General features: G+C 36.6%; 2 protein-coding genes across 7 annotated transcripts; one reads left to right on the forward strand and one right to left on the reverse strand.

Annotated features, from left to right (window-relative positions):
- Positions 1–34: 34 nt before the first annotated feature.
- tlr21 (toll-like receptor 21) lies at positions 35–9,606 on the reverse strand. Of its 2 annotated transcripts, none has more exons than XM_051718441.1 (2): positions 8,092–8,195; positions 35–7,488 (listed from the first exon to the last, which is right to left on the reverse strand). In XM_051718441.1, the coding sequence occupies exon 2, from the start codon at positions 7,413–7,415 to the stop codon at positions 4,458–4,460; it is 2,958 nt and encodes a 985-aa protein (XP_051574401.1). In that variant the 5' UTR covers positions 7,416–7,488; positions 8,092–8,195; the 3' UTR covers positions 35–4,457. The 2 variants fall into 2 exon arrangements, with proteins under 2 accessions (XP_051574401.1, XP_051574402.1); XM_051718442.1 differs by lacking the exon at positions 8,092–8,195 and adding an exon at positions 9,504–9,606 and having other exon boundaries at positions 4,451–7,488.
- Positions 9,607–17,333: 7,727 nt separating this feature from the next.
- LOC127453279 (C-X-C chemokine receptor type 3-2-like) lies at positions 17,334–21,659 on the forward strand. 5 transcript variants are annotated; one of them, XM_051719524.1, is made up of 4 exons: positions 17,368–17,425; positions 18,428–18,749; positions 18,849–18,978; positions 19,075–21,659. In XM_051719524.1, exons 3-4 carry the CDS (start codon positions 18,937–18,939, stop codon positions 20,167–20,169), a joined length of 1,137 nt encoding a protein of 378 aa, XP_051575484.1. In that variant the 5' UTR covers positions 17,368–17,425; positions 18,428–18,749; positions 18,849–18,936; the 3' UTR covers positions 20,170–21,659. The 5 variants fall into 5 exon arrangements, with proteins under 5 accessions (XP_051575482.1, XP_051575486.1, XP_051575484.1 ...); XM_051719522.1 differs by lacking the exon at positions 18,428–18,749 and having other exon boundaries at positions 17,334–17,425; XM_051719526.1 differs by lacking the exon at positions 18,428–18,749 and having other exon boundaries at positions 17,334–17,425; positions 18,849–18,972; positions 19,075–21,656.
- The last annotated feature ends 3,793 nt before the right edge of the window (positions 21,660–25,452 follow it).

Consider the following 25,452-nt stretch of genomic DNA (forward strand, 5'->3'; position numbering starts at 1 on the left):
AATATACATACAAGTATGAAATATGCAAATGCACTAGAAGTATCAGGACATTCCCTTTTTTTAATCATAATTAACAAATAAATAAAAAATAAATGACAAAAGCACAACCTATCAAAATAACACTATAGTTTTGGCAAGTCTTTTAGGACATCTGCTTTGTGCATGACACGATTAATTTTCCAACAATTGTTTAAGGACAGATTGTTTCACTTTTTATTGACTATATCACAATTCCAGTGGGTTAGAAGTTTACATACACTAAGTTAACTGTGCCTTTTTAGCAGCTTGGAAAATTCCAGAAAATGATGTCAAGCCTTTAGACAATTAGCCAATTAGCTTCTGATAGGCTAATTGGAAGAGTACCTGTGGATGTATTTTAAGGCATACCTTCAAACTCAGTGCCTCTGTACTTGACATCATGGGAAAATCAAAAGAAATCAGCCAAGACCTCAGAAAAAAAAACTGTGGACATCCACATGTCTGGTTCATCCTTGGACAATTTCCAAATGCCTGAAGGTACCACGTTCATCTGTACAAACAATAGTATGCAAGTATGAACACCATGAGACCATGCAGCCATCTTACCGCTCAGGAAGGAGACGCATTCTGTCTCCTAGAGGTGAACATAGTTTGGTGCGAAAAGTGCAGATCAATCCCAGAACAACAGCAAAGGACCTTGTGAAGATGCTGGAGGAAACAGGTAGACAAGTATCTATATCCACAGTAAAACGAGTCCTATATCAACATAACCTGAAAGGCTGCTCAGCAAGGAATAAGCCACTGCTCCAAAACCGGCATAAAAAAGCCAGACTACAGTTTGCAAGTGTACATGGGGACTGTAAGGCTGGCACCAGGATGTCTACACCCAAAAGGCGCCATTTCCAGTAAAAATCAAAGAACTCTGCGAGAATCAACGTCATAGAACTCTCTCACAAAAGCTGAAATCTTCACCTGAATATCACCACAGTGTGATAAATTGCAAATCACCTTGCTGCCCCCTCTTCTCTCTCCCCCTTCTCCCCTTCAGCAGCTCAGGACCAATACAAAGACACAAGATTTATATGTAAAAATATAACAAATACCATGAAAACAAAGAATGCAACTGTATGTGTTTGATTTCATTTAAGAGGTCTCTGTGTGACTGATATAGTGGTCTCTTTCCTATGTGGATAAAACTAATGGTAACAAAGTTATAAGGTCTTTGCCAAATACTGCATAATTCTGGAGGTCTATCCCCCTCCTTGACCTACAATTTAAATGATCTCCTGTATGTTAACAAGGTTAAACCCCAGGAAGTCAAGAACCCATTCACCCCCAAATTCTCATTGTTCAAAGGATAATACCATTTGGTACACAATGTTTATTCTGTCTGGATATTTACAGAAACTTGGCAAGAAGCTCAGGGAATCTGTAGACAGATCTCCCGCACGATCGCTGTGTGTAGTTTTCATTGCCAGGTAAATATTCTTAAATTCCTTGATCTCTGAATTGTTGATATTGTATGTGATTGGCTAATGATTTTATTCTTTGAATTGGATTTTGAATTATTGTTTTGTTACCTGGTAAATAAATTGTTATGTTTAAAATTATTCTAATTGACCTTGTGTTATTAACTCTAGTAGATTACGTTAAGTCCATAACACCACAAATCTACACTCAGGTTAATAAAGGACTAAAATATAGCTTCGATGGAGCAGAGGGGCACACCGACTGATGTTTTAGAGCTCCGACTAACACATTGGCATTAGTCATGTATACTTAGACTGTAGAGGCTAATAATGGGTTTTTCCATTTAGAACAACAAGGTGTTGTCAGACCAATCTAAATAGGGGTGGGCCTCAACCTCTGATTACTGTAAAATTATTTTAACTAAGTATACGTGGGAAACCATGGCATGATTATACAAAGTTACCATTAGAAGAAGTTAAGTTGGTCAGCTCAGTTCTATGGTAATGGTCATGACCTCAGGTTAGATATAGTCTTACCTTAAGTGTGTTCAGATCTATGGGGACTAGATAATATATTCTAGAATGAGCAAAGTGGAGTACGACCATCTAGGATATTAGTCACTCGCCTCTGTCTAATGACCAAGACTGACGAATTTGTGATTATGAGATCATATACCAGGCCAGTGCGAGACTCAAAGTGTTGTAGGAATCCGGATGAACGAGTGTAGAATGTAAATATAGTGTTAAATAGAATAATCAAACATTCACCTAAATTTAATGATTAACAAACATAATTTAAACCTTTTTTCATTATTGGAGTCAGATGAAATAAAGAAGTAATACATATAAGGAAATGTATTTAATCTTGTAGTGTTGCGTAAAAGGAAAAACAGTAACACATAGATACCCTTCTACCGCGCCATTGGCTGCCGTCCTTGGACCAGTGGGCGGACCCTACAGGACAAAGATCTTACTTGGTTGCAAATGGGTCTTCCAAATGGACAATGACCCCAAGCATACCTCAAAGTTGTGGCAAAATGGCTTAAGGACAACAAAGTCAAGGTTTTGAGTGGCCATCACAAAGCCCTGACCTCAATCCGATAGAACATTTGTGGGCACAACTGAAAAAGCGTGTGCAAGCAAGGAGGCCTACAAACCTGACTCAGTTACACCAGTTCTGTCTGGAGGAATGGGACAAAATTCCAGCAACTTATTGTGAGAAGCTTGTTGAAGGCTACCCAAAATGTTTGACCCAATTTAAACAATTTAAAAGCAATGCTACCAAATACTAACAAAGCGTATGTAAACTTCTGACCCACTGGGAATGTGATGAAAGAAATAAAAGCTGAAATAAGTAATTCTCTCTTCTATTATTTTGACATTTCACATTCTTAAAATAAAGTAGTGATCCTAACTGACCTAAGACAGGGAATGTTTTCTACCATTAAATGTCAGGAATTGTGGAAAAACTTAGTTTAAATGTATTTGGCCATGGTGTATGTAAACTTCTGACTTCAGCTGTTGCTTCATATGTTCTAGATCAGTGAGATGGGTCTCTTGAATGAACACAATATCGATGGATTGTTTCTTTAGATATGTTAGGAGTTTTTTCTCTTAATTGGGGAATTAATTCCTCTGACATTCAGTGAGAGACTGCTCAATCGATCTGCCATATTTATATTACATAAAAATATACAGAGAGGGCATGCATCCCATATTTAGAGAACAAACAAAAAAGGAAAAATAAATATTAATTCTGGACATTAATTGTAGTATTACGATAACTGAGATTGATGAAACAATTGAAGACCATGCATAACCCCCACCAAAAAAAAAAAAAAAAAAAATAGAACCCACCCTGTGAATAACAATCCCCGAACAAAGAACATAGGGTAGGTATGTTCGCACTTCTAAACTGGCTAGGTAGCCTCAACAGTTGCTAATTATTATCAGACTCCATAAGAGAACATTCTTACAACACAAGGTGTAAAAAAATTAGGTAAATTGTGCTGTCCATGCACAGAACATAGAAACCAAATACTGCCTTAGCCTATCGAATAACTAAATAATGTTAGCTTTGCCATACTGTAGATGGCATGATGTTTGATATATTGGGTTAACTTGTATTAAATCTCAGCGATTCCTTGTCAATTCCACAGCAAGTGTTCATTCCGTAGGGGTAAGAAAAAGTCTCCGCTAGACCTTCTCCATCTCGGTGAGGAAAGTCTCAACTTCGGATGCAGTCGAGAATAGCTTGAATCCTTCTTGATGTCGGATCCTTAGTTTAGCCAGGTAACAGTTAGCATATTCAGTGTTTTTCATCCAACGTTGAATCTCGTTGCTGTAGAAAGGTACACAGCTTTTTTTGTCTCTGGCTAACCAGAGTTCCTTGTCTTTTTCCTTGTAATTTAAGAATTTTACTTTGATGGGTCTGATCCGGCGATGAGCTCTCTCCAGGGTGATCGGGGATGCAAAGTTATCGTTCTCTAACAGTTGTGGGATGAGATGTTCTAGGTATCCGACCATGTCATTGCCCTCAGATTTCTCTGGGATGTTTGTGATCTTTATGTTTGATCTCCTGCTCTGGTTTTCAAGGTTGTCTGCTTTGTCTTTCAGAAAAGCAATCTCTTTTTCCATCTTTTCCATTTGAGTGCAGGTGTCTCTCAATTTATCCTTGTTAGCACCTACCTGGGTCTGCATCTCATCAACCTGCTCGGCTATAGTTGAGAGTGATAACTCGATTTTGGTCAGTGAAGTTTGGATGTCGGTTGTCTTCTTGTTTATGTGACAGGTCAATTCGTCATTAGAATTCCGAATTGCTTTCATGAGAGATTTGGCTTTTCTTGGTCAGCTGCCATCTTTGCTGTGATGGAGATCTCAGTTGGATCTTAATACCAGTAAGATAGTAGTGACTGATGAGGCACACCAGGAGCTCACAGACACACGTCCAACTTCAGTGGCTGCATCACGTGAACTGTATAGTTTAAAAATATAATTTCAGGAAGTAAGTCAGGGCATCAGGTAATATAGTTCATCATCTATTGGTGTCTGATTTACAAAATATTCTCTTTCCTCTATGCCCACACCCACTCTTTCTCTCCTTTGATCATCCTCCTTATGCTCCTCTTGGCTTCCAGTGTTACTGCTCCTTAGTGCTCTCTTTAGCTGGCTCCAGAACAGTTCTTTTGCACTGGTTGGATCAGAACACTTTGACCCAGGCCACTGCAAATAGGTCTTTTTGAGCATTACCTTCCTCATACGGTGATAAGTGGACAATTGTCGCTCAGGAATCGGCTCCAGGAAGACCAGCAAAAGCACATCCTGCATTTCTTGAAAGAGGCGGTAGCTGGCTAGCTGGATCTCCAGAGAGCACCATTCACTGCGAAGGAAGCTCTGACTGACCACGCAGATTGTTTTGCGACTGCCATATACGGCAGCCACAATGTTGTCAACAATATCACGGCCAAGCTCAAAGTCGCGGTGGTGAAGGCAGAGTCGAAATGAAGAACTCTCTAGGTTTGGCAAAAGCTGTTCCATTACCCAATTTTCATCTGCTGAGTTGTAGGAAATAAAGGCATCATAATTGTATTTCTCCTCCTGGTCCCGCAAACGACGCCACTGTTCTCCAAACCATGATCGAAAGACGTAGTAGCCATACTTAAATTTCCAGTAAAGTCTGACATAGAGAAGTGGCAATAAGGTTAATAAAACCGTGAATGCATAAGTTGAAGAAAATAGGTAGAGTCCTAAGTCCAAATAACAGACATTGGTGTCAAAGTTGTGAAAGTATGACCCTGGGTGGTCTTGGCATGTAATATTGTAGAGATATGGAAACTGGAGTCGTTGGTTGCTCTTGGTCCAGTTCTGTAAATCACTATTCTGGCATCCACAACTGAGAGGACAACTACGCAAATCAATATATGACAGATTGGTAAGACTGTCCAGTAAGTGTATGTCCAAAGACAGCATGGCATTGCGATTCAGATGTAGGACCTTCAGTCCTGTGAGATTTCCAAAGACCTCTTTAGAGAAAGATTTAATGCCCATATTCTCTACAAATAATTGCTTCAGTTTTCTAAGGTTTTTGAAAATACCCGGTTTAAGTTGGGCGATACCAACACCTGTGTTATCCAGTGTTAGGAACTCCAAGTTTAGCAGGTCATCAAATGTTTCTTCACCAAACCCAGAGATATGGTTATTGGTGAGGTAAAGACTTTTCAAAGATTTTAGGCCACGAAAAAATGCACGAGGCAACAAGGTTATGCCATATGGCTCCTGTGCATCAAGTTTCAGGTCAAGAAGCCTTGTCAGATTTATGAATGGAGAGTGTGTATGTTCTGTGAAATACTGAATGTGGTTAGCCTGTAAATCCAGCACTTTCAGGGTGGTGTGAAGTCTCCCAAAGAGCATGCCGTCAATGTCTTTCAGACGATTTCTATCTAAATAGAGATTGGTCAAGCTAAACAGCCCATCAAATGCATGTGGCTTCAGCTGTGTGATTTTGTTCCCACCTAAATCTAAAATGGTTAAATTTGAAAGAGTATGAAAGCTATAGTTGAAAATCACAGCTATTTTGTTGTTGCGCAGGTTAAGAGTCTTGAGGCTGATTAGATCTATAAAACTGTCATTATAGACATCAGTCAAGAGATTGTTGTCTAGACGAAGTGTGATGAGATTTTTGAGCCCACTTAAGGCTTTATGGTCTAGATAGGCAATTATGTTTATGTTTAGCTCAAGATTTGTTAACTTGGGTGTATTATTGAAGGCGAAACCACTGACTTGTAGAATACGATTGTATCGATAGCTCAGGTTTCTCAGACTGTGGAACTTATTTGTTTTGTTGCAGGACACTAATCTTGTCAAATGGTTATGTTCAATCTTCAGAGTTTTCAGTTGGTTCTGACCATTCAGAAACTGCAAGCAGCCTGTGTTCTTCATCTCATTCCGTGAGAGGTCTATTACATCAGTCACACTGGGACAATAAGATAACGTATTGTTCTTTAGAAATGTTATGGAATTGCTCTGGAGGATCAGTTTAGATATTTGTTTCTCTTTAGAGTGGTGGTGTTGTAAAAGAAAACACAGTTTAGACAATGCACGATTGTCCTTCAGTTTCAAACCAGAGAAGTCAATGTGCCAACGTGATACATTGGTATAATCAAGAAGCTTCTTCACAGTGACGTTGGTAAAGCGCAAACGCAGGTATTTTATGTTCTCCAAATTCAGGTCCTGAAAAGCCTTGGATGAAAGTCTTGTATTGTCTGAAAAATCAAGCACTTTGACATACTTTAGGAAAGACTTGTCACATCCAAGTGTGTATAGTTTATTATCACTAAGATAGAGGCTGGTAAGTGACCGTGGCAAGCAGGTGGAGTGATGCAGTGTCGTTAGACTGTTATAAGAAAGGTCCAGTTTTGTCAAGCGGGACAGGTGCATTATGCTTTGAACCAAAACTGAGAAGTTATGCAGGTAGTTCCGGCGTAAGTCAAGAGTCTTCAGGTTTGTCAAATTGAAAAACAGTAACGGGTCAATAGTATTGAGCTTGTTGTTTCCCAGGAGCAGCTCTGTGAGGTTATGCAGGTCATGGAAGACATGGTGGAGAGATGATAAGTCATTGCATGACAAGTTTAAAGTCTGAAGTTGTGACAGATTAATGAAAGCATCTTTGTGAATTTTAACAATGTGGTTATAGTCCAGTACCAGAGAATTCAGATTAGGAAGATGTTGGAAGCTACGCTCCTTAACTTCTGAAAGGTTACATCGAGTAATTGTGAGATTTGTTGCAGTGTGAGGCAGATCATGTACAATTGTAATTATATCTGGTTCTTGTCGTTTAATACATCCAAAGATTGTATGGTTTGAATCTGGGATCTCTGTGCAACTCCTGAAACTGTAGCTGAAGGCAGATTTAAGGAGGCATATGAATATTGCCTTTAGGATCAGATCACAGCATACAGAGTCTGCCATATTTCTTCATTTAAAAGTAGAATTCCTCTTCTGATAGCACCTCATCCATTATTAAGAGTCACAACACAGGCAGCTAGTAGAAAAAAAGAGGGGAAAGGTTACATTTGATTTAAATCTAAAATAAATTATAATTATTATGATTTCTCTTTTTATTACAAAGGAATCACAATATACTAGACCAACTGACCTCTTGTTCCCATTATATATAAACTCAGCAAAAAAAAAAGAAACGTCCCTTTTTCAGGACACTGTATTTTAAAGATAATTTTGTAAAAATACAAATAACTTTACAGATCTTTATTGTAAAGGGTTTAAACAGTGTTTTCCATGCTTGTTCAATAAACCATAAATAATTAATGAACATGCACCTGTGGAACGGTCGTTAAGACACTGACAGCTTACAGACGGTAGGCAATTAAGGTCACAGTTATAAAAACTTAGCACACTAAAGAGACCTTTCTACTGACTCTGAAAAACACCAAAAGAAAGATGCCCAGGGTCCCTGCTCATGAGCGTGAACGTGCCTTAGGCATGCTGCATGGAGGCATGAGGACTGCAGATGTGGCCAGGGCAATAAATTGCAATGTCTGTACTGTGAGACACCTAAGACAGCGCTACAGGGAGACAGGAAGGACAGCTGATCATCCTCGCAGTGGCAAACCACATGTAACAACACCTGCACAGGATCGGTACATCCGAATAGCACAATCCCTCCATCAGTGTTCAGACTGTCCACAATAGGCTGAGAGAGGCTGGACTGAGGGCTTGTAGGCCTGTTGTAAAGCAGGTCCTTTCCAGACATCACCAGCAACAACGTCGCCTATGGGCACAAACACACCTTTGCTGGACCAGACAGGACTGGCAAAAAGTGCTCTTCACAGATGAGTCGCAGTTTTGTCTCACCAGGGGTGATGGTCGGACTCGCGTTTATCGTCGAAGGAATGACCCCCCCCCCCTTTTTGTTCAGGGACACATTATTCCATTTCTTTTAGTCATATGTCTGTGAAACTTGTCCAGTTTATGACTTAGTTGTTGAATCTTTTTATGTTCATACAAATATTTAAACGGTTGCTGAAAATAAAAGCAATTGAAAGTGAGAGGACATTTCTTTTTTTGCTGAGTTTATATAGTATATTTATATATTTTTAATGTAATAATTATATGAACAACATGGTCAAGAACAGGCTATGGACAAATTATGGATTAGTTTTATTTATTATATATATATATTAAAAAAAAAAAGCAATCTGGGGAATTAAGATGATTTAAAAAGACAATTGCTGTATCTAATATCTATAAATGCAGATAGTAAAATGTTGATAGAAGATAAATAAAAATTAAAACAAATCCTAAAGGAATATTCTGGATTTAATACAAGTTATGGTACTGTACAAGGACAGCATTTGTGGCATAATGTTGATTACCACAAACGTTTATTTCGACTTGTCCCTCCTTTTGTTTAAACAAAAAGCAAAAATCTGGGATACAGCGAGGCACATACAGTGGAAGTGAATGGGGCCAATTCGTAAACATTAAAAAAACTCACTGTTTCAAAGCATAGCCACAAGTCATGTGATTGAAATCATGAAATGAGGCCCAAACTAATTCCTCTTGATTTCCCACTTCTCTGACTTCTCCTTTTTTCATATTTACTTAACCTTCCTCAAAAAATTTAAGAATAAAAAACAAAGGAATTAAATGATAAAACTGAAGAAAATATTTAGACACTCGTATGTTTACATGTAAATGCATGACAACTTTTTTTTAACAAGTTTTTGTCTTTTCAGAGTCACATGCTGCTGTTGCTCACAATACTGAGGTTAGAGTAGATACATGCATAAAAATTGTCATGAATACAGTGAACAGACCATAAAACAGAGAGCTATATAAAATGACTGGTAAATCTGAATGGATTGCTTTGAACTGTTGACTGTATGGCAGTAAAATACGGAGAAATCTCTGACTCATTATTTTAAAACCAACGAGCAATCCAAAATAACCCAAGATCTCGTATCCGCCATTATTTTATTCTAAGTCATAATGTTGATCATATCTAGATTTAAATGGCTCTGTAATTCAGTGTCTTACCTTCATGAAATCATTCCTGTTTCATAGATTTTGCTAGACAATTACTGTCTCTCTTACTCTCACTCACTTTTAAACAGGGGAATCTCTTCACAGGAATAGAAAGAGGAACCAAATGGTTGCAGATGAGCTTAAATAAAATCAGACAATGGACCTTAATGCATTATAAAGTTGTTTAGATGGATAATTTATAGAAAATGTTGGTAACACTTTTCAATAAGGTTCCACTTGTTAACATTAGTTAATGTATTAGGTATCATGAACGAACAATTAACAATACATTTTTCACAGCATTTATTCATCTTTATTAATGTTAGTTAATAAAAATACAACTATTTATTGTTAATTCATGATAGTCATAGTGCATTAACTAATGTTAACTAATACAACTTTTGATTTAAAAAATGTATTAGTATATATATTTTAATTAAGATTAACTAAATTATATAATAAAGTGTCAAAGTATTGTTTATTGTTAGTTAATGTTAACTAATGTTAACAAATGGAACCTTATTGTAAAGTGTTAACAAAACTTTCTTTAAACTTTCACTCTATACATTTATATATATATATATATATATATATATATATATATATATATATATATATATATATATATATATATATATATAATAAAAATGATGTATTAATGAACAATTCTTAAAAGGTTTACTAAGCTAGGTAAACTGAGGTGGGGAGATGGCTGACGTTGAACTGGGACAGGTGTCAGTCATTTAAGCTAAAGAAAAGAGTTAAGGGTTGGTTCATATTGTTTGCGTAAAACCCATTTGCCATGTCATTTATTTCAATGCTTCATTTAAGGGATAACAATGTAATATACATTATAAAGGTTGTGTCATTTTCCTTCATTTGAATAGTTGGTATATTTTGGAATATCCTTAAAAAGCAGATAAAATAAAATAAAACATTTCAAAACATCAATGCAGCCATCCAGGGTTTGGTCTTCTTTTCTCATTAGTCTTTCGTCTTCTGTTCTCGAGCCATCTGGCAGAGTCCACAGAGAGGACAGCAGGTCATAACCACCCAGTCATCACAGACAGAGCCCTTCAAAAATATGGAAGCCACTTACTGCAGTCACTTTGCAACAGTATTACAGTATTTTAACACTGGATCAGGATCAGAAGCACTCAGATTCACAAGGAATTGGGGTTGTATTAGCAACCTACATTAATACGATATTTGTGACGGATGCTGGTTCTCAATGCAATCATAGCTCCAGGTAGAAAGGGCAAACAGCAGCTGTCACCATTATCCTGTGCCACCTTACAACCCAAGATGCAAGGAAGAAAAGCACCACACAGACCTGAGGGCAAAACCAGCGTCAGAATTCACACTATACCTCATGGGGCTTTTAAGAGTCAGATAATATTTTTAATATTGTTTTTTTATTTTTTTATTTGATTAAAGTTAAATTATAGCTAAACATATAATCTGCATTAAATGTAGTTTACAACATGGATTTGCATTAACAAATGTAGCAATTTATGTTTATATATTTCCCTCAAACACACAGACACACTCACAGATGCTGCAGTCGTCACAACAGTCACAGACATCAGAGCTCCAATTAGAGGTAGTGTAGCTGTTGACAGCCTGAGGCTGGGAACTGATCACTTCTGTTTGATATGACATCACTGACAAAAAAAAAACCAAAAAAAAAAAAAAACATAGCAAATTTATAATAATTCATATTGACCATTATAACTTACTCTTTCACTCTTTAAACTTGGCAGACACAATAAAGTGGCTTTGTTTTGGCCTGTAAGCTGACACAAATAAATATAAAAACACTTTTTTCATTCCATGACTTGTACACAAAAGAGAAAAAAGATTTGAATTGATCTCATCAGTATTAAATAAGACATCAAGTGATGGCGTTTCTATACCAAAGTTAAAATCATTTAAATCGTATTCTCTCTCTCACCTGTTTCAACAGAGTGGCTTCCGATCTATTTGAGATATGTGTCTCACTTCTTCAGGTAAATGATGTTCAGTTTCAGGTACAATAGATCTTAGTAAAGTGTGAAATCACTTCAAGCATGACAAAGGGGAGGAGAAACGTTAACAAAGGTATTTTTACCTACGATGATGTAAAAAAAAAAAAAAAAAGGTTTTGTCCATCCTTCACAGGATAAACCACTGGTGGGTGGTTTATGTGACCTGTTAAACTAAGGGTAAAGTGTTTGGTTTTTGGGCGAGGAGTTTTCCAGTCTTCAGGTCTCCACACCCTTTTGTCAAGACATAGTATATGGCTTTAATATGTTTATGTATGTGTGCATTACTGTACATTGGCCTTTTTGATGCAATGGTGATTGCCCTCAGAAGTATCACAATACCTTTGATATAGCATAAATCAAAGTCACACCAGGATTTCTGACTTCATTCATAGAGTACAACCAACACCCATATAATTCCGGCAGTGGTATGTGACCGTGCCTACATAGGAATTACCCAGTTAAATTCTTAATAAAGGTAGATTACAGTAGTTCATTTATGCAGAAAGAATGCTGAAAATTGGAATTTGAGTTTACAATTTTGCTTATGAAGTGTTGATAGGTAGAATGCCAAAAACTGGAATTTCAGGTTGAAATTTGCAAGTGTTGACATCATGAAAATATGAATTCTCAATTCTCCATTTTATGCTGATTTACTAGTACATTCACCTGGCAGATGCATTTTTAATAAGACAATTTACAAGAAAATGCATATTTTTGCATTTGTTATGTCTTGTATGTGTGCTGTGTCCTCATTCTAAAAGCAAACAATGATTCCAGCATTAAGGCTCTGCGACTTTAGCTCAGTCCAACTTGCTACAGATTTTGAGTAGTTTTTGGTCAGTAGGTTAACATGCATTTAATATTGGAGTGGAAAATTACTTTTTAGGTACGATCCCAAAATGTATTTGGCCTGTGACATTCTTGAAATTACATTAAGTGCACACACAAAGCTCAACATTCATCTTGACAAATAAACCTTACATTTTAATATGAAGTATGCATATAAATGGGTGCTGTAATTAAAATGACAAGAATGCTTAATTATTCAAACTGATTTGTCATAATGTAGCTATGTGGGAACGTGTAATGACAAAGGTATGTTAATAAAAAGAGAAAGACTATTTCTTATGAATCTGTTGAGCTTGACTTCAGTGTTTGCACATCAGGGCATGTCTCTTATTTTCTTATTCAGTCTACTGCACTGCACTGTATTTGCACATAATTATTTGCTTTTCTATCTGCATCTGTGATGTCAGCTAATAAAAGCAGTATCAGCTTCCAGCCCTATTAGTAAATGCTCTCAAGTCCTCTATAGTTTTGAAATTCTACTAATTTAACAGCTATGAAACATTGTTTAAAAACAAATGTTTAGTAGGTAGCCTATATGTCTTGTGAAAAAAAAAAAAAAATATATATATATATATATATATATATATATATATATATATATATATATATATATATATTATATATAATGATTTCTTTAAAAGATACACACACACACACACACACACACACACACAAACATGATTTTAATATGATAAAATTGCTTACCAACCTTATCAGTGTAATGTTATATCCAATATTACAACTTCGTTGCCATGACAGTGTACACTGGAAAACCTTGTTAGCGATTTTATCACTAAAATCATGTAGAACAGAACTTTTATCACTCTAAAATTATGTTAACATGTGTAATATTACCATCTTGTGGCTCTACTTTTGAAAGTGTGTATTTTAGCATTTATGGACTGGCCCCATTCACTTTCATTGTAAAATCTCACAGTAAGCACTATTTTTGCTTTTGCTTTTTTGAAATAAATGTGACGAGTCAAGTTGAAAATGTAAAATGTAATCAACATTATGCCACAAATGTTGTTAGTTGAGCTTAATTTGTTCCAACCAGGAACATTCCTTTACCTTAGCTAACCGGTAGAAACGTTTTTTTTTTTTTTTTCACATTTTATGGCTTTAAATTAATATTTTGAGATTGTTTTGCAGGTTCTAAAGTCAGTTCCTCTCTCTTGAAAAGCACTGTAACCACACACAGACTTGCACAGGCCACTAGATTGCACAATGTCTGAAGTTAATCAGTTGCTCAACCGTTCTGTCAAAACAATTTTGTTTTGATGTTGAAACAATATTACAATTTCAATGTAAAATCTGTGTTAAAATGTGATCACTTTTGCATCCTGCATTACATGTTGAAATGACATTGAAGTATCAACAAAGACTCAATACATTTGGTGAAAAATTATTGTATAAATAAAAACAACTTTCACATAGTTTTTGAGTTCATTTATCTTCATCACAAAATAAAAACTGTAAAAATAAAAAGGTCGTTGCTGGAGGCACCAGAGGAACTTCTCCCACACTCATTTGCTAAATCAGGGCATCTTAAACAGAATAGAACAAAGAGAAAAAAATAACAGCAAGATCACAGGAACGGAATGGAAATTTAGTTTGTAAAGTCCAGTAGTGTCACTTTTGACAATCAATCTTATAGGCTAGTCCGGTCCTAGGGACCCAAGTCCTGCATATTTTGGATGTCTCCTTTATTGAACACACCAGATTCCACTCATCTCGTTATTAGATGCTCAATGACCTGAATTGGTGTCAGAAAAGAAAAGCATCCAAAATGTACAGTGTGGCAACAGACAATTATGAAAATATATTTTTTCTTGATTCTTTTGATAGTGTCTAATATATTTTCTGCCTCATTCTATTGAGAGAATCCACGCAAGATCACCTATGTTTTTTGTAAGAGATGTTGATTAAAATTTGCATTAATTTCTCAAAAGTTAAATGTTCTTCCTAAAAATTTCTAGATTAATCATTAATCAAAATAATCATTATTTTCAGCTCTGCATTAAAGTGAACATGAAAATTCACTTAAAGTTGGCTAGTTCACCCAGCAATAGCACCTAGTCCCCACATCATTTTGATATGTTACGGTAATTCGCACAATGCAGGGCATAAACAAACTGTTATAAAACTATTCACTAATAATCCGTTTGCCACCATCCATCACTGAAACATTGTAAGACAAATTCAGTCCTTTCCTTTCCTGATATAACTCCAAAGACGTGAGGCACAGGTTGTTTCTTTCCAGACCCCAGGTGATCACACGATCGACAGCACATCAATGTATTTTTAAAATCACTCCATTGTGGGGTGCTTCTTATTTCTTTAAATGTGTATCATTATTTTTTCTTTGTTTTTAAAAATTTAAATACATGAAGCAAATTTCTAAGAAAGAAGTTTATTAAATAAAAAAAAAAAATAGCATGAGGCATTTTAACAGCTTGGTCACAAAACATAGTGGAAGCTCCGCCCACCCACAGTCTACACCTATTTATAGGCATGGGTAATAGAAATGCAGCTCCAGCTGGATAAGTCTGTAATTGTAACAGAATATTGGATGAGCCTGGATTTGCAGCAGAGTTAGACAGAATAGTTGCAACAGATGTTATGCAAGTGCAGAATCAATTAATGAAATCAAAGCAGTACATGTGTAAAAATGGAATGTCCTCACTCTCTCAAGTGTCAATTCTGAGTGATGTCAATCACTGATTATTTTGCACAGAATACATTACTACTGTACTTTAAGGGATCTGTCATAATGTTATTTGAACTTTTTTTTTTTTTTAATTAAGACATTCCTAATAAATCTTGATGAAACAAGATGCACTTTTTAAGTGGCCTATGTGGAAACTTTTCCTCAAATTATTTACACACTTTTTAAAATTATTGTATTTAAAGCTACACTATGTAACTTTTGGCCATCTCGCGGTTACAAAATAAATCTTCATGCGTCTTGTGGAAGAACATTGTTTTGGTTGTGCTTCGGCTCTGCAAAATGTGGTTCGAGGCACTGGTGTACACAAGGATAACATTGACAACATTTTTCCCAAATTCCAAATAAAAATATTGTCATTTAGAGCATTTATTTGCAGAAAATGACAACTGGTCAAAATAACAAAAAAGATGCAGTGTTTTCAGACCTCGAATAATGCAAAGAAAACAAGTTCATATTCATTTTTAAACAACACAATATTAATGTTTTAACTTGAGAAGAGTTCAGAAATCAATATTTGGTGGAATAACCCTGATTTTCAATCACAGCTTTCATGTGTCTTGGCATGCTCTCTACCAGTCTTTCACATTGCTGTTGGGTGACTTTATGCCACATTCCAGAGGTTTTCAATGGGGTTCAGGTCTGGAGATTGGGCTGGTCCTGACAGGGTCTTGATCCGGCAGTCCTCCATCCACACCTTGATTAACCTGGCTGTGTGGCATGGAGCATTGTCCTGCTGGAAAAAACAATCCTCAGAGTTGGGGAACATTGTCAGAGCAGAAGAAAGCAAGTTTACTTCCAGGATAACCTTGTATGTGTCTTGAGTCATGCATCCTTTACAAAGACGAATCTACCCGATTCCAGCCTTGCTGAAGCACCCCCAGATCATCACCGATCCTACACCAAATTTCACAGTAGGTGCAAGACACTGTGGCTTGAAGGCCTCTCCAGGTCTCCGTCTAACCATTAGACGACCAGGTGGAGGATCGGTGATGATCTGGAGGTGCTTCAGCAAGGCTGGAATCAGACGAGATCTGTAACATTTGGAAAAACCATAGGTCATGCTATTAGTCATACAAGCATGCCTACACAACCACAAGCCTGGCTTTAGCAGATGATTCTATAGTTTCATTCTATAAAGTCAAGGTACATTTTGATCCAACATTTATATGTTACAAATTTACTCCTGAGAATTGAGCATAGAGAGTGGTTTGAAATAAAACAAAAAATAATAATAAATCAGTGAGCGCCTGAAGTTTTCTGTGTGTTTTAACTTTTATTTTTGCCATAAGTTGTATTTGATGTAGTATACATGATTACTGCTATGCTCTTGATTAATTAAGGTTAAGTTTACCATGGCTGTGATAGTGACCTTATAACAAACCATAGTGTGCAGCAGTGTGAATTCAGAGTTCAAAAAACCAAGTGATACTCTACAACACATCTGCAAAGGAAATGTATCATACGGTACTGCAGCAGCATATAAAAATTAAAATGCATTGGATAATGGTGAGATATGAGAGCTGAATAACTAGGTTCATTTTTATTTTTATCTGACCCAAAGTCAAATATCAGTGCACCCTGTGCACTAAGGGGTGTGATGAAAATGTACTTGCACTTTTTTATCAGTTTTCTGTAAGCAAATAATTTGTAATTCACAGGAACTTACTAAACTGACAAAAATAAAATGATACCACTTTGTATTTTAAATAAATGTACAGTAGGCTGTACTGGCACTGTTATGCTGGCAAAAACAAATTCATCTATGCCCAATTTAGAAATAAACATCTTGTGTTTTGCACTGTAACTATATGTGTATGTTAGTGGAGAGCAGGGATCATTTTAATGCATGTAAATTAATTAAACACTCAAACAAAATGCACAGTTTCATATAAAAATTTGACATATGCTTGCTTGCAAGCTGGCTCAACAAGAAATCATCTGACAGTAAAACAAATATTTAGGGAAAGTGGGCATAGGCTTCCTGTTCACTAAACATGAAAGAATGATCAGAATATCATTATAATACGATGATAAATGCCATAAAATAGTTTTGAGCAGTAAAAGGTAAAAGGGATCAATAAACAATGTTAACATCATTTTATAGTCCTATTGTTATGAAAACAGAGATTTCAAGTTCTCTTTGAAGAAAACAATATATGATGTTTAAAAAGTTTCCAGTTAGAGTAAAGTTTGTGGAGTGAGCGAAAAGGGAAGAGAGAGAGAGAGAGAGTGTGGCACAACGATGCACGATGATGAACGTATTTGTAGTCAGACCTCCATCTAATCAGGGCCAATCAGCCTCTCCACTGATAGCAGATTTAGAACAAGTAAGAGACTTTTATTTTTGCTTCCAATGAATGATGATGGTTGCACTTTATTTTACAGTACGTGTACTTTCAGTACAATTACAGTGTACTTACCCAATATGGGTTAAGGTTTGGGTTGGGGTTAGGTTTTGGGTTAGTACCTAGTAGTTACTATAGTTGTTGTAATTATATAGTACGTAAATGTTGAACAGTACTGTAAAATAAAGTGCTACCATGATGACTGGTACTAGTGTTAGTCCCTGATACATGTGGTATAATTATTTAGGTTTAATAAAATTAAGCATATTTTTTATTTATCAGTTTTAACTGTCATTCTAACTAGATTCTAAATAGTTTCAATGCATTGTCAAAAAAAATTAGGTTATAAAATAAATTACAGCTTGTTAAATACTTTCTCTATTTTGCATTCAGTGCAAAAGTCTTTTCAAAATGATATTTTTCAATATAGAAATATTGTGCTGTAATAACAGCACACCCAAATGTTTAAAATGCATATGGTAAATTATGCCAGATAATTGTACAAATATGTGTATTTTTTATTATTTCATATTATTACATTCAAAAGCCAAACTTGCGCAATACTGATACTCAGCATTTTCAGTTCCTCTCTAGTACTCTACTATTCCTGCTTTTTGCCCCACGATCTGTTCATCTTAAAAGACTTTCCTTTATACTTTACACTGTATAACCATTTTTATAATCTTTCAGCTTTACCAACCTGCCATTTCCACCTTTCTCACTTTTACAATTTAAGAAACTGAAGATGTTTCCAAAAAACAGCAGCTTTTAGGATTTGTCTGTCTTCAGCAAACTGGGGATTTCAAATATATTTTTGTTAAATTAATGCAGTTATATTTCCCTTTGCACACAGCCTTCAGTTCCAGTCTGCAGCATTTGTATAATGTACCTTAGTAATCATTTTCAAGTACTCTTCTTTTGTTTTATTTTTCTCTCCCCTTTTCTCCCCACTTTTGGCATGCCCAATTCCCAATGCACTCTAAGTCCTCGTGGTGGCATAGTGACTCGCCTCAATTTGGGTGGCGGAGGACGAATCTCAGTTGCCTCAGCTTCTGAGACAGTCAATCCACGCATCTTATCACGTGGCTTGTTGAGCGCAGTACCGTGGAGACCTAGTGCGTGTGGAGGCTCATGCTATTCTCCGCGACATCCACGTCCCACCGAGAGCGAGAACCACACATTATAGCGACCACGAGGAGGTTAACTCAATGTGACTTTACCCACCCTATCAACCGGGCCAATTGGTTGCTTAGGAAACCTGACTGGAGTCACTCAGCACACCCTGGATTTGAACTTGTGACTCCAGGTGTGGTAGTCAGCGTCTTTACTTGCTGAGCTACCCATGCCCCACTAAAGTACTCTTCTAACTTTTTTTACTCTCCGTTTTTCTCTCCTGGTCCAAAAGAAATTAGAGACAGACAAGACAACGTGAGAGACAAGTGCATCTCGTGCCCACTATTCTACTTGCATGTCTCACTTCTCTGAAGCTCATCATGAAAAATACTACGACAACCACGGAACTCTATGAGGTGAGTGTAAGTAGGAATCAAATACATCTATTAGCTTACAATGTATGAGAAACACTTCATTTCAACAAGACACTGAAAATCTCTTTGCTCTCTCTGTTAAAGTACGCAGATGGTTACAATTACAGTTCTTACTATCCCTACGATAAAGATGATGCTGCCCCCTGCAGTCTGAGGGACACATGGACCTTTGTCAGCAACTTTGCCCCTCTGGCTTACATCCTGGTCTTTATCTTGGCGCTAGTGGGTAACATTCTGGTGCTGTGTGTGATCCGCCGCTATCGGCAATCTCGACACAATCTCTGCTCCTTCTCACTCACAGACACCTTCTTGCTCCATTTGGCCATCTCTGACCTCTTACTGGCCATGACACTGCCATTTTTCGCTGTGCAGTGGATCAATGAGTGGATCTTTGGCTTGTTTGCATGTAAGATTGCCGGAGTGCTGTTCTCACTGAATGTTTACTGCGGTGTGCTGTTCTTGGCCTGCATCAGCTTTGACCGCTACCTAGCCATCGTACATGCCGTCAATATCAGCTGGAGACGCAAGAGCTGCCACGCTCAGCTGGCGTGTGCTGTGATCTGGATTGTCTGCTTGGGACTGACCGTAGTGGATATGCACTACCGTGATGTGGTGCTGCTGTATGGCAGGAATCAGCAGGTGTGCCAAGTCGTGTTTTCTCAAGAGAGTTCCCAGCAATGGCAGATCGGCATGCAGCTGGTGAGCCTGTTTCTTGGATTTGTATTTCCATTATTAGTCATGCTCTACTGCTACATATGCATTTTCAAAGCACTTTGCCACACTAGCACGCGTAGACAGAAACGGCGCTCACTGAGGCTCATCGTCTCTTTGGTGGTTGTGTTCGTGGTCAGTTGGGCACCTTATAATGCCCTGAGGATGACAGACAGCTTGAAGAAACTGGGGGTCATTGTCAACAGCTGTGGGCTGAACAATGTGCTGGATATGGGCATTCTGGTGACAGAAAGCATGGGGCTAGCACACTGTGCTTTAAATCCACTTCTCTACGGCCTTGTGGGGATCAAGTTCCGTCGTGAACTTGCCCAGATGTGCAAGGCTGTGTTAGGACTCCAGGGGTGCCTTGGATTAGCAGGATGGGCACAAAGTAGGGGATCAACCCGCAGGCCTACAGGATCATTCAGCTCAGTGGATAGTGAGAATACCTCCTCTGTCATGGCCTGAAAAGAGTGAAAAAGAGAGGAGAAATGCATTGAGAAAAGGTAAAGAAAGAGAGATATGAACACGGAAGGAAAAAAGCAGGCGAGACACCAGTGACAAGAGACGAACTGACAATTGCCTTACTCAGGAACTGAAAAGGAACTACTATTTTAGTTTGTACAGATGGACTGAAATAAAATAAATCTACAGTTTCCATGCAAGTTCTCTCTTTTAAAACAAGGGCACATCTATTCTGAAATCCATTCTATTTGAGAGCCTTAATGTTATAAAATTAATGTTCAAATTCAAATCTATTCTTGTTTTTCTTGTATGCGCACATTTTAACAAGTGTATCTTTTTTGTCAATTACAGTATGCATTGTATTTTTGAAGTGAGAGATTTTTTTTCCCTCTCTCTATTTTTGCTTGTCAGAATTTCAGCCTTCTTGTGGCAGCTGAAACCATGACAATGAATCATCCCCTGGGCGATCTGGTTTGTTGTCACAAACAGGAAGTGAAACCATTCTTCAAATCTGCATAATTTTTTTTTTCTTTCTTAAAATCCTTAAAGGGACAGTTCACCCAAAAATGAAAATTCTCTCATCATTTACTCACCCACATGATGTGCATGACTTTTTTCTGCAGAACACAATCAAAGCTTTTTAGAAGAATATCTCAGCTCTGTTGGTCCTCACAATGCAAGTGAATTATGACCAAAACTCAGAAGGACCAAAAAGGATATAAAGGCAGCATAAAAGTTATCCATATTTTAAATACATATCTTCTGAAGCCATATGATAGATAAGGGTGAGAAACAGATCAATATTTAACTCATTTTTTACTTTAAATCTCCACCTCTGACCAGCCCCAACCAGTAGGTGGCTGAATATAAAAGTGAAAGTGTATATTTATAGTAAAAAAAAAAAAAAATGGACTTAAACAGTGGCCTGTTTCTTACCCACATCTATGGATTTAAACAATGGAGTCTTATGGATTACTTTTATGCTGCCTTTGTGTGATATTTGGACCTTCTGAGTTCTGATCACAATTCACTTGCATTGTACGGACCAACAGAGCTGAAATATTCTTCTAAAACACTTTGTTTGTGTTCTGCAGAAGAAAGAAAGACATACACATCTGGGATGACATGAGGGTAAAAGATGAGAGAAATTTCATTTTTGTGTGAACTATTCCTTTAAAAAGTTTCTCATTATTGGTTTTACATCAGTGCTCTCCTCTTACACTGTAACATCAAATGGTGCTTTGAATTGTTAATATTTTTTTAACTGTTGTTTGATATTTTGAGTGGATTGTCAGACACACACAATAATAGAGGTGAAAGGATATTTTTTCTTAATGCAGTTTTTTGTAATGTAGTTTTTGCAATAAAGTGTACATTCCTGTAATTGTAATAAAGATTTGAGAGACATGCAGCTCATTTCCTTGAAGATGCCTTTATTTCTGAGAACTGCAGATACACAGGCCAATATGTGTAATCGCTGCCTTCATATCTATTTTGAAACTGGCTATATTTTATTTTCAGACAGTAAAGTAAATCATATGGAATTACCATATGTTAGCAATAACAAATATTTTGGCAAAAAAAATAAAAAATTATCATTTTTTTCATAGTCAGTTTATTGTCATCTCTGCCTCAAAATAAAGTGTCCCAAAAAACCACAAAGCAAGGCTTGACAAATGTGACAAACACTTAATACTGTGTGCTGGAGACAAAGTCAATTATACAAACACATCAATGATTTACAACAAGTATAGACAGTAAAGATGGCATATAGCAATTATAAAAGTTATTAGATCTTTTCTGGAGTGGTTTTTTTTTTTTTTTTACAATAACTAATGATGTTTCTTTGCTTTTTGACATAAGAAACATAATGAATGTACTTGCCACCTAAGAGCTTGAAATGCCAACATATGTGAACAAAGTCCCTTTTTGGTGAGGTTGTTTGACTGAGCAGCCATGTTGGCAGCTATTTTCTAGTCTATTTTCAACTCATATAAACAGCTGAGATCCTCTATTTATTTATTTATTTATTTATTTATTTATTTTGATTTTTTCCCTTACTCTCCCAATTTGGAATGCCCAATTCCTAATGTGCTTTTAAGTCCTCGTGGTGGCGTAGTGATTCGCCTCAGTCCGGGTGGAGGAGGACGAATCCCATTTGCCTCCGCGTCTGAGACCATCAACCCATGCATCTTATCACGTGGCTTGTTGAGCGCGTTGCCACGGAGACATAGCGGGTGTGGAGGCTTCACGCCATCCACCGCGGAAACCACGCACAACTCACCACGCGCCCCACCAAGAACTAACCAAAAAGCTCCAAAAAGCACATATTAAATCATAAAATTAATCCATACTACTCCAATGGATCAGTTAACGTCTTCTGAAGCAAAACGCTAGGTGTGTGTAAGAAATAGATTAATATTTTTAAAAAATTAATACAAATGTTCGCTTCCGGCCAGCTGTGATATGCATGGTTAGAGGGGTGGAGTTCAAACTGCCTCTCGCAGTTTGGAAGTTTCACAGTAAGTGCATGTCGATATCATCGGATCCCTCAGCTGGTCTGAAATCGGCAGGGGAAAAATGTTCTCTGCACACCCTCAGTATTTTGAGTGACTCCATGGGTGTTTTGATTTCCCAGTGAACAGCAAGCAGCCATAGTCGCTCAGGATCATTGATAGGGAATCTGTGAAAACTTTCCTCTTGCAATGACGGTTGAGGCGTCCAGGATAAGCACACGCAAGCACCATCTTGAAAAAGAAACTGATACAACTACAAATATATATCAAAACCAATTTAGCTTCTGTATAACATTTCTCCTCCTCTGTTGTAAACAAAACAGCGCTTCCGTATTTTGCATACTTCACGCATCAGTTCTCGCATGAACTTTCCAACACGCTTACGTCGTGCAAAAGGCAGCGTGTATTCAACCCTCATGACCATGCACAACCCACATCTGGGCGGAAGCAGAATTTTATTGTTAAAAAAGTATTAAATATAGATTTTTTTTTTTTTACACACACCTAGCATTTCACTTCAGAAGACATTATGTAATCCACTGGAGCCATATAGATCACTTTTATGATGGCTATATATGCTTTTTGAGCTTCAAGATGTTGGCACCTATTCACTTGCATTGTGAGAACCAACAGAGCTGTCATATTCTTCTAAAAATCTTCATCTGTGTTCTTCAGAAGAAAGAAAGTCATACACATCTGGGATGGCATGAGGGTGAGTAAATGATGAGAAATGTGTAATTTTTGGTGAACTAATCCTTTAAGAATAGTCAACATGAACACACCAGCACGCAGAGTTATTCGCTGGTGCAAACGTACCTACATCTGTACAACCGTTCACGTAGAGACATTTTGCAAGACCATGTCATGCAATTTTTTTTTTTTTTTTTTTTAATTAGTCTTTAACTGTTATGTTGTGTTCTGGTCATTTTGACCCAGATTACTTTTTTTTTTTTCTTACAATTGTTTTTTTTTTTATTATTATTATTGCTTAATCCAATTGGAATTTAAAAATTCCTTGACTTTGTTCACATATGGTATCTGAAAACACAAAAATATCGAACCATTTTCTGTAAAAAAAAAAAAAAAAAATAAAGAAATCGGTTTAATTTCACTTTGTTACACTTGTTGTGTTCCCGGTCAAAAATCACCGGACATTGGAAATGAATGGATTAGGCTACAAAATACTTAGCTGTTCAGGAGCATCACAATCCTTTAGATGAGCACATACAGTACTGTGCAAAAGTTTTAGGCACTTGTGAAAAATGTTGCATAGTGAGGATGTCTTCAAAAATAATGAAATAAATAGTTTTCATTTATCACTTAATGTCATACAAAGTCTAGTAAACATAAACATTTTTAATCAATATTCGGTGTGGCCACCTTTGCCTTTAAAACAGCACCAATTCTCCTAGATACACCTGAACACAGTTTTTCTTGGTTGTTGGCAGACAGGATGTTCCAAGCTTCTTGGAGAATTTGCCACAGTTCTTCTATTTAGGCATTCTCAATTGCTTCTGTCCCTATATGTAATCTCAGACAGACACGATGTTCAGTGAGGGGCTTTGTGGGGGCCAGGACATCTGTTGCAGGGCTCCCTGTTCTTCTGTTCAAATCTTTTCTATTTGCAAAAGTAATGTTTGGGAGTCTAACATTTATATTTCCTATTGACACACTAAAGCTGAAGATATAAATAACCATCTTATGGATTGCATACACAAAGTCCTCGGACACGTGCACACACACAAACACATAATGTGTGTTAAGCGCCCTTTTGTGCATCGTCTTTCCATGTACACTCTTTGAGGAATATTTCAACATCTATTTATCATATTATGTTGTGTTTGGGATTGTTTGAATCAGGATTAGCTGCTGTAAGTTACGATATGTAATTTTCTATGTTATATGGATGTTTTAGAAAGTAATAAGTAAAAAAATGACAAAAAGCCAATCTTGTTTATCATATTTACTGTATGTGTGTCAGTGGGAATTTCATACACTAATACTCACTGCAGTTTGGCCTCTGAGTGAAACAAATTTTCTCATTGCATTCTACTGATTGAGATCTTTCCAACGATGTATACTGTAACACAAGGCTATCTCATCTTTTTTGTGATTTTACCAACTCAGAACATAATTGTTGTGATAATAAATTTGCAAATGATGAGAACAAAACAGTTATTAGTTGTCAGCAAATTAAAAATCATTATTTAAGAACTGTTAGGATCAGCCATTGTAAAGTCTAGATTCTAAGGATCAAGCAAGTGGTTATTAATTTATGTTATTATTATTATTATTATGTATATTTTTATTTTATTTTATATATATATATATATATATATATATATATATATATATATATATATATATATATATATATATATATATACAGGTGCATCTCAATAAATTAGAATGTTGTGGAAAAGTTCATTTATTTCAGTAATTCAACTCAAATTGTGAAACTCGTGTATTAAATAAATTCAATGCACACAGACTGAAGTAGTTTAAGTCTTTGGTTCTTTTAATTGTGATGATTTTGGCTCACATTTAACAAAAACCCACCAGTTCACTATCTCAAAAAATTAGAATATGGTGACATGCCAATCAGCTAATCAACTCAAAACACCTGCAAAGTTTTCCTGAGCCTTCAAAATGGTCTCTCAGTTTGGTTCACTAGGCTACACAATCATGGGGAAGACTGCTGATCTGACAGTTGTCCAGAAGACAATCATTGACACCCTTCACAAGGAGGGTAAGCCACAAACATTCATTG

This window comes from Myxocyprinus asiaticus, chromosome 15 (genome assembly GCF_019703515.2).
Source record: "Myxocyprinus asiaticus isolate MX2 ecotype Aquarium Trade chromosome 15, UBuf_Myxa_2, whole genome shotgun sequence".
NCBI classification, from domain to species: Eukaryota; Metazoa; Chordata; class Actinopteri; order Cypriniformes; family Catostomidae; genus Myxocyprinus; species Myxocyprinus asiaticus.

Coding starts and splice junctions, on each gene's coding strand:
- tlr21 (XM_051718441.1), bottom strand. CDS start 7,415: ATGGCAGACTCTGTATGCTGTGATCTGATCCTAAAGGCAATATTCATA.
- LOC127453279 (XM_051719522.1), top strand. CDS start 18,937: ATGAAAAATACTACGACAACCACGGAACTCTATGAGGTGAGT. Junction 18,979..19,074: donor CGGAACTCTATGAGGTGAGT/GTAAGTAGGAAT, acceptor TCTCTGTTAAAG/TACGCAGATGGTTACAATTA.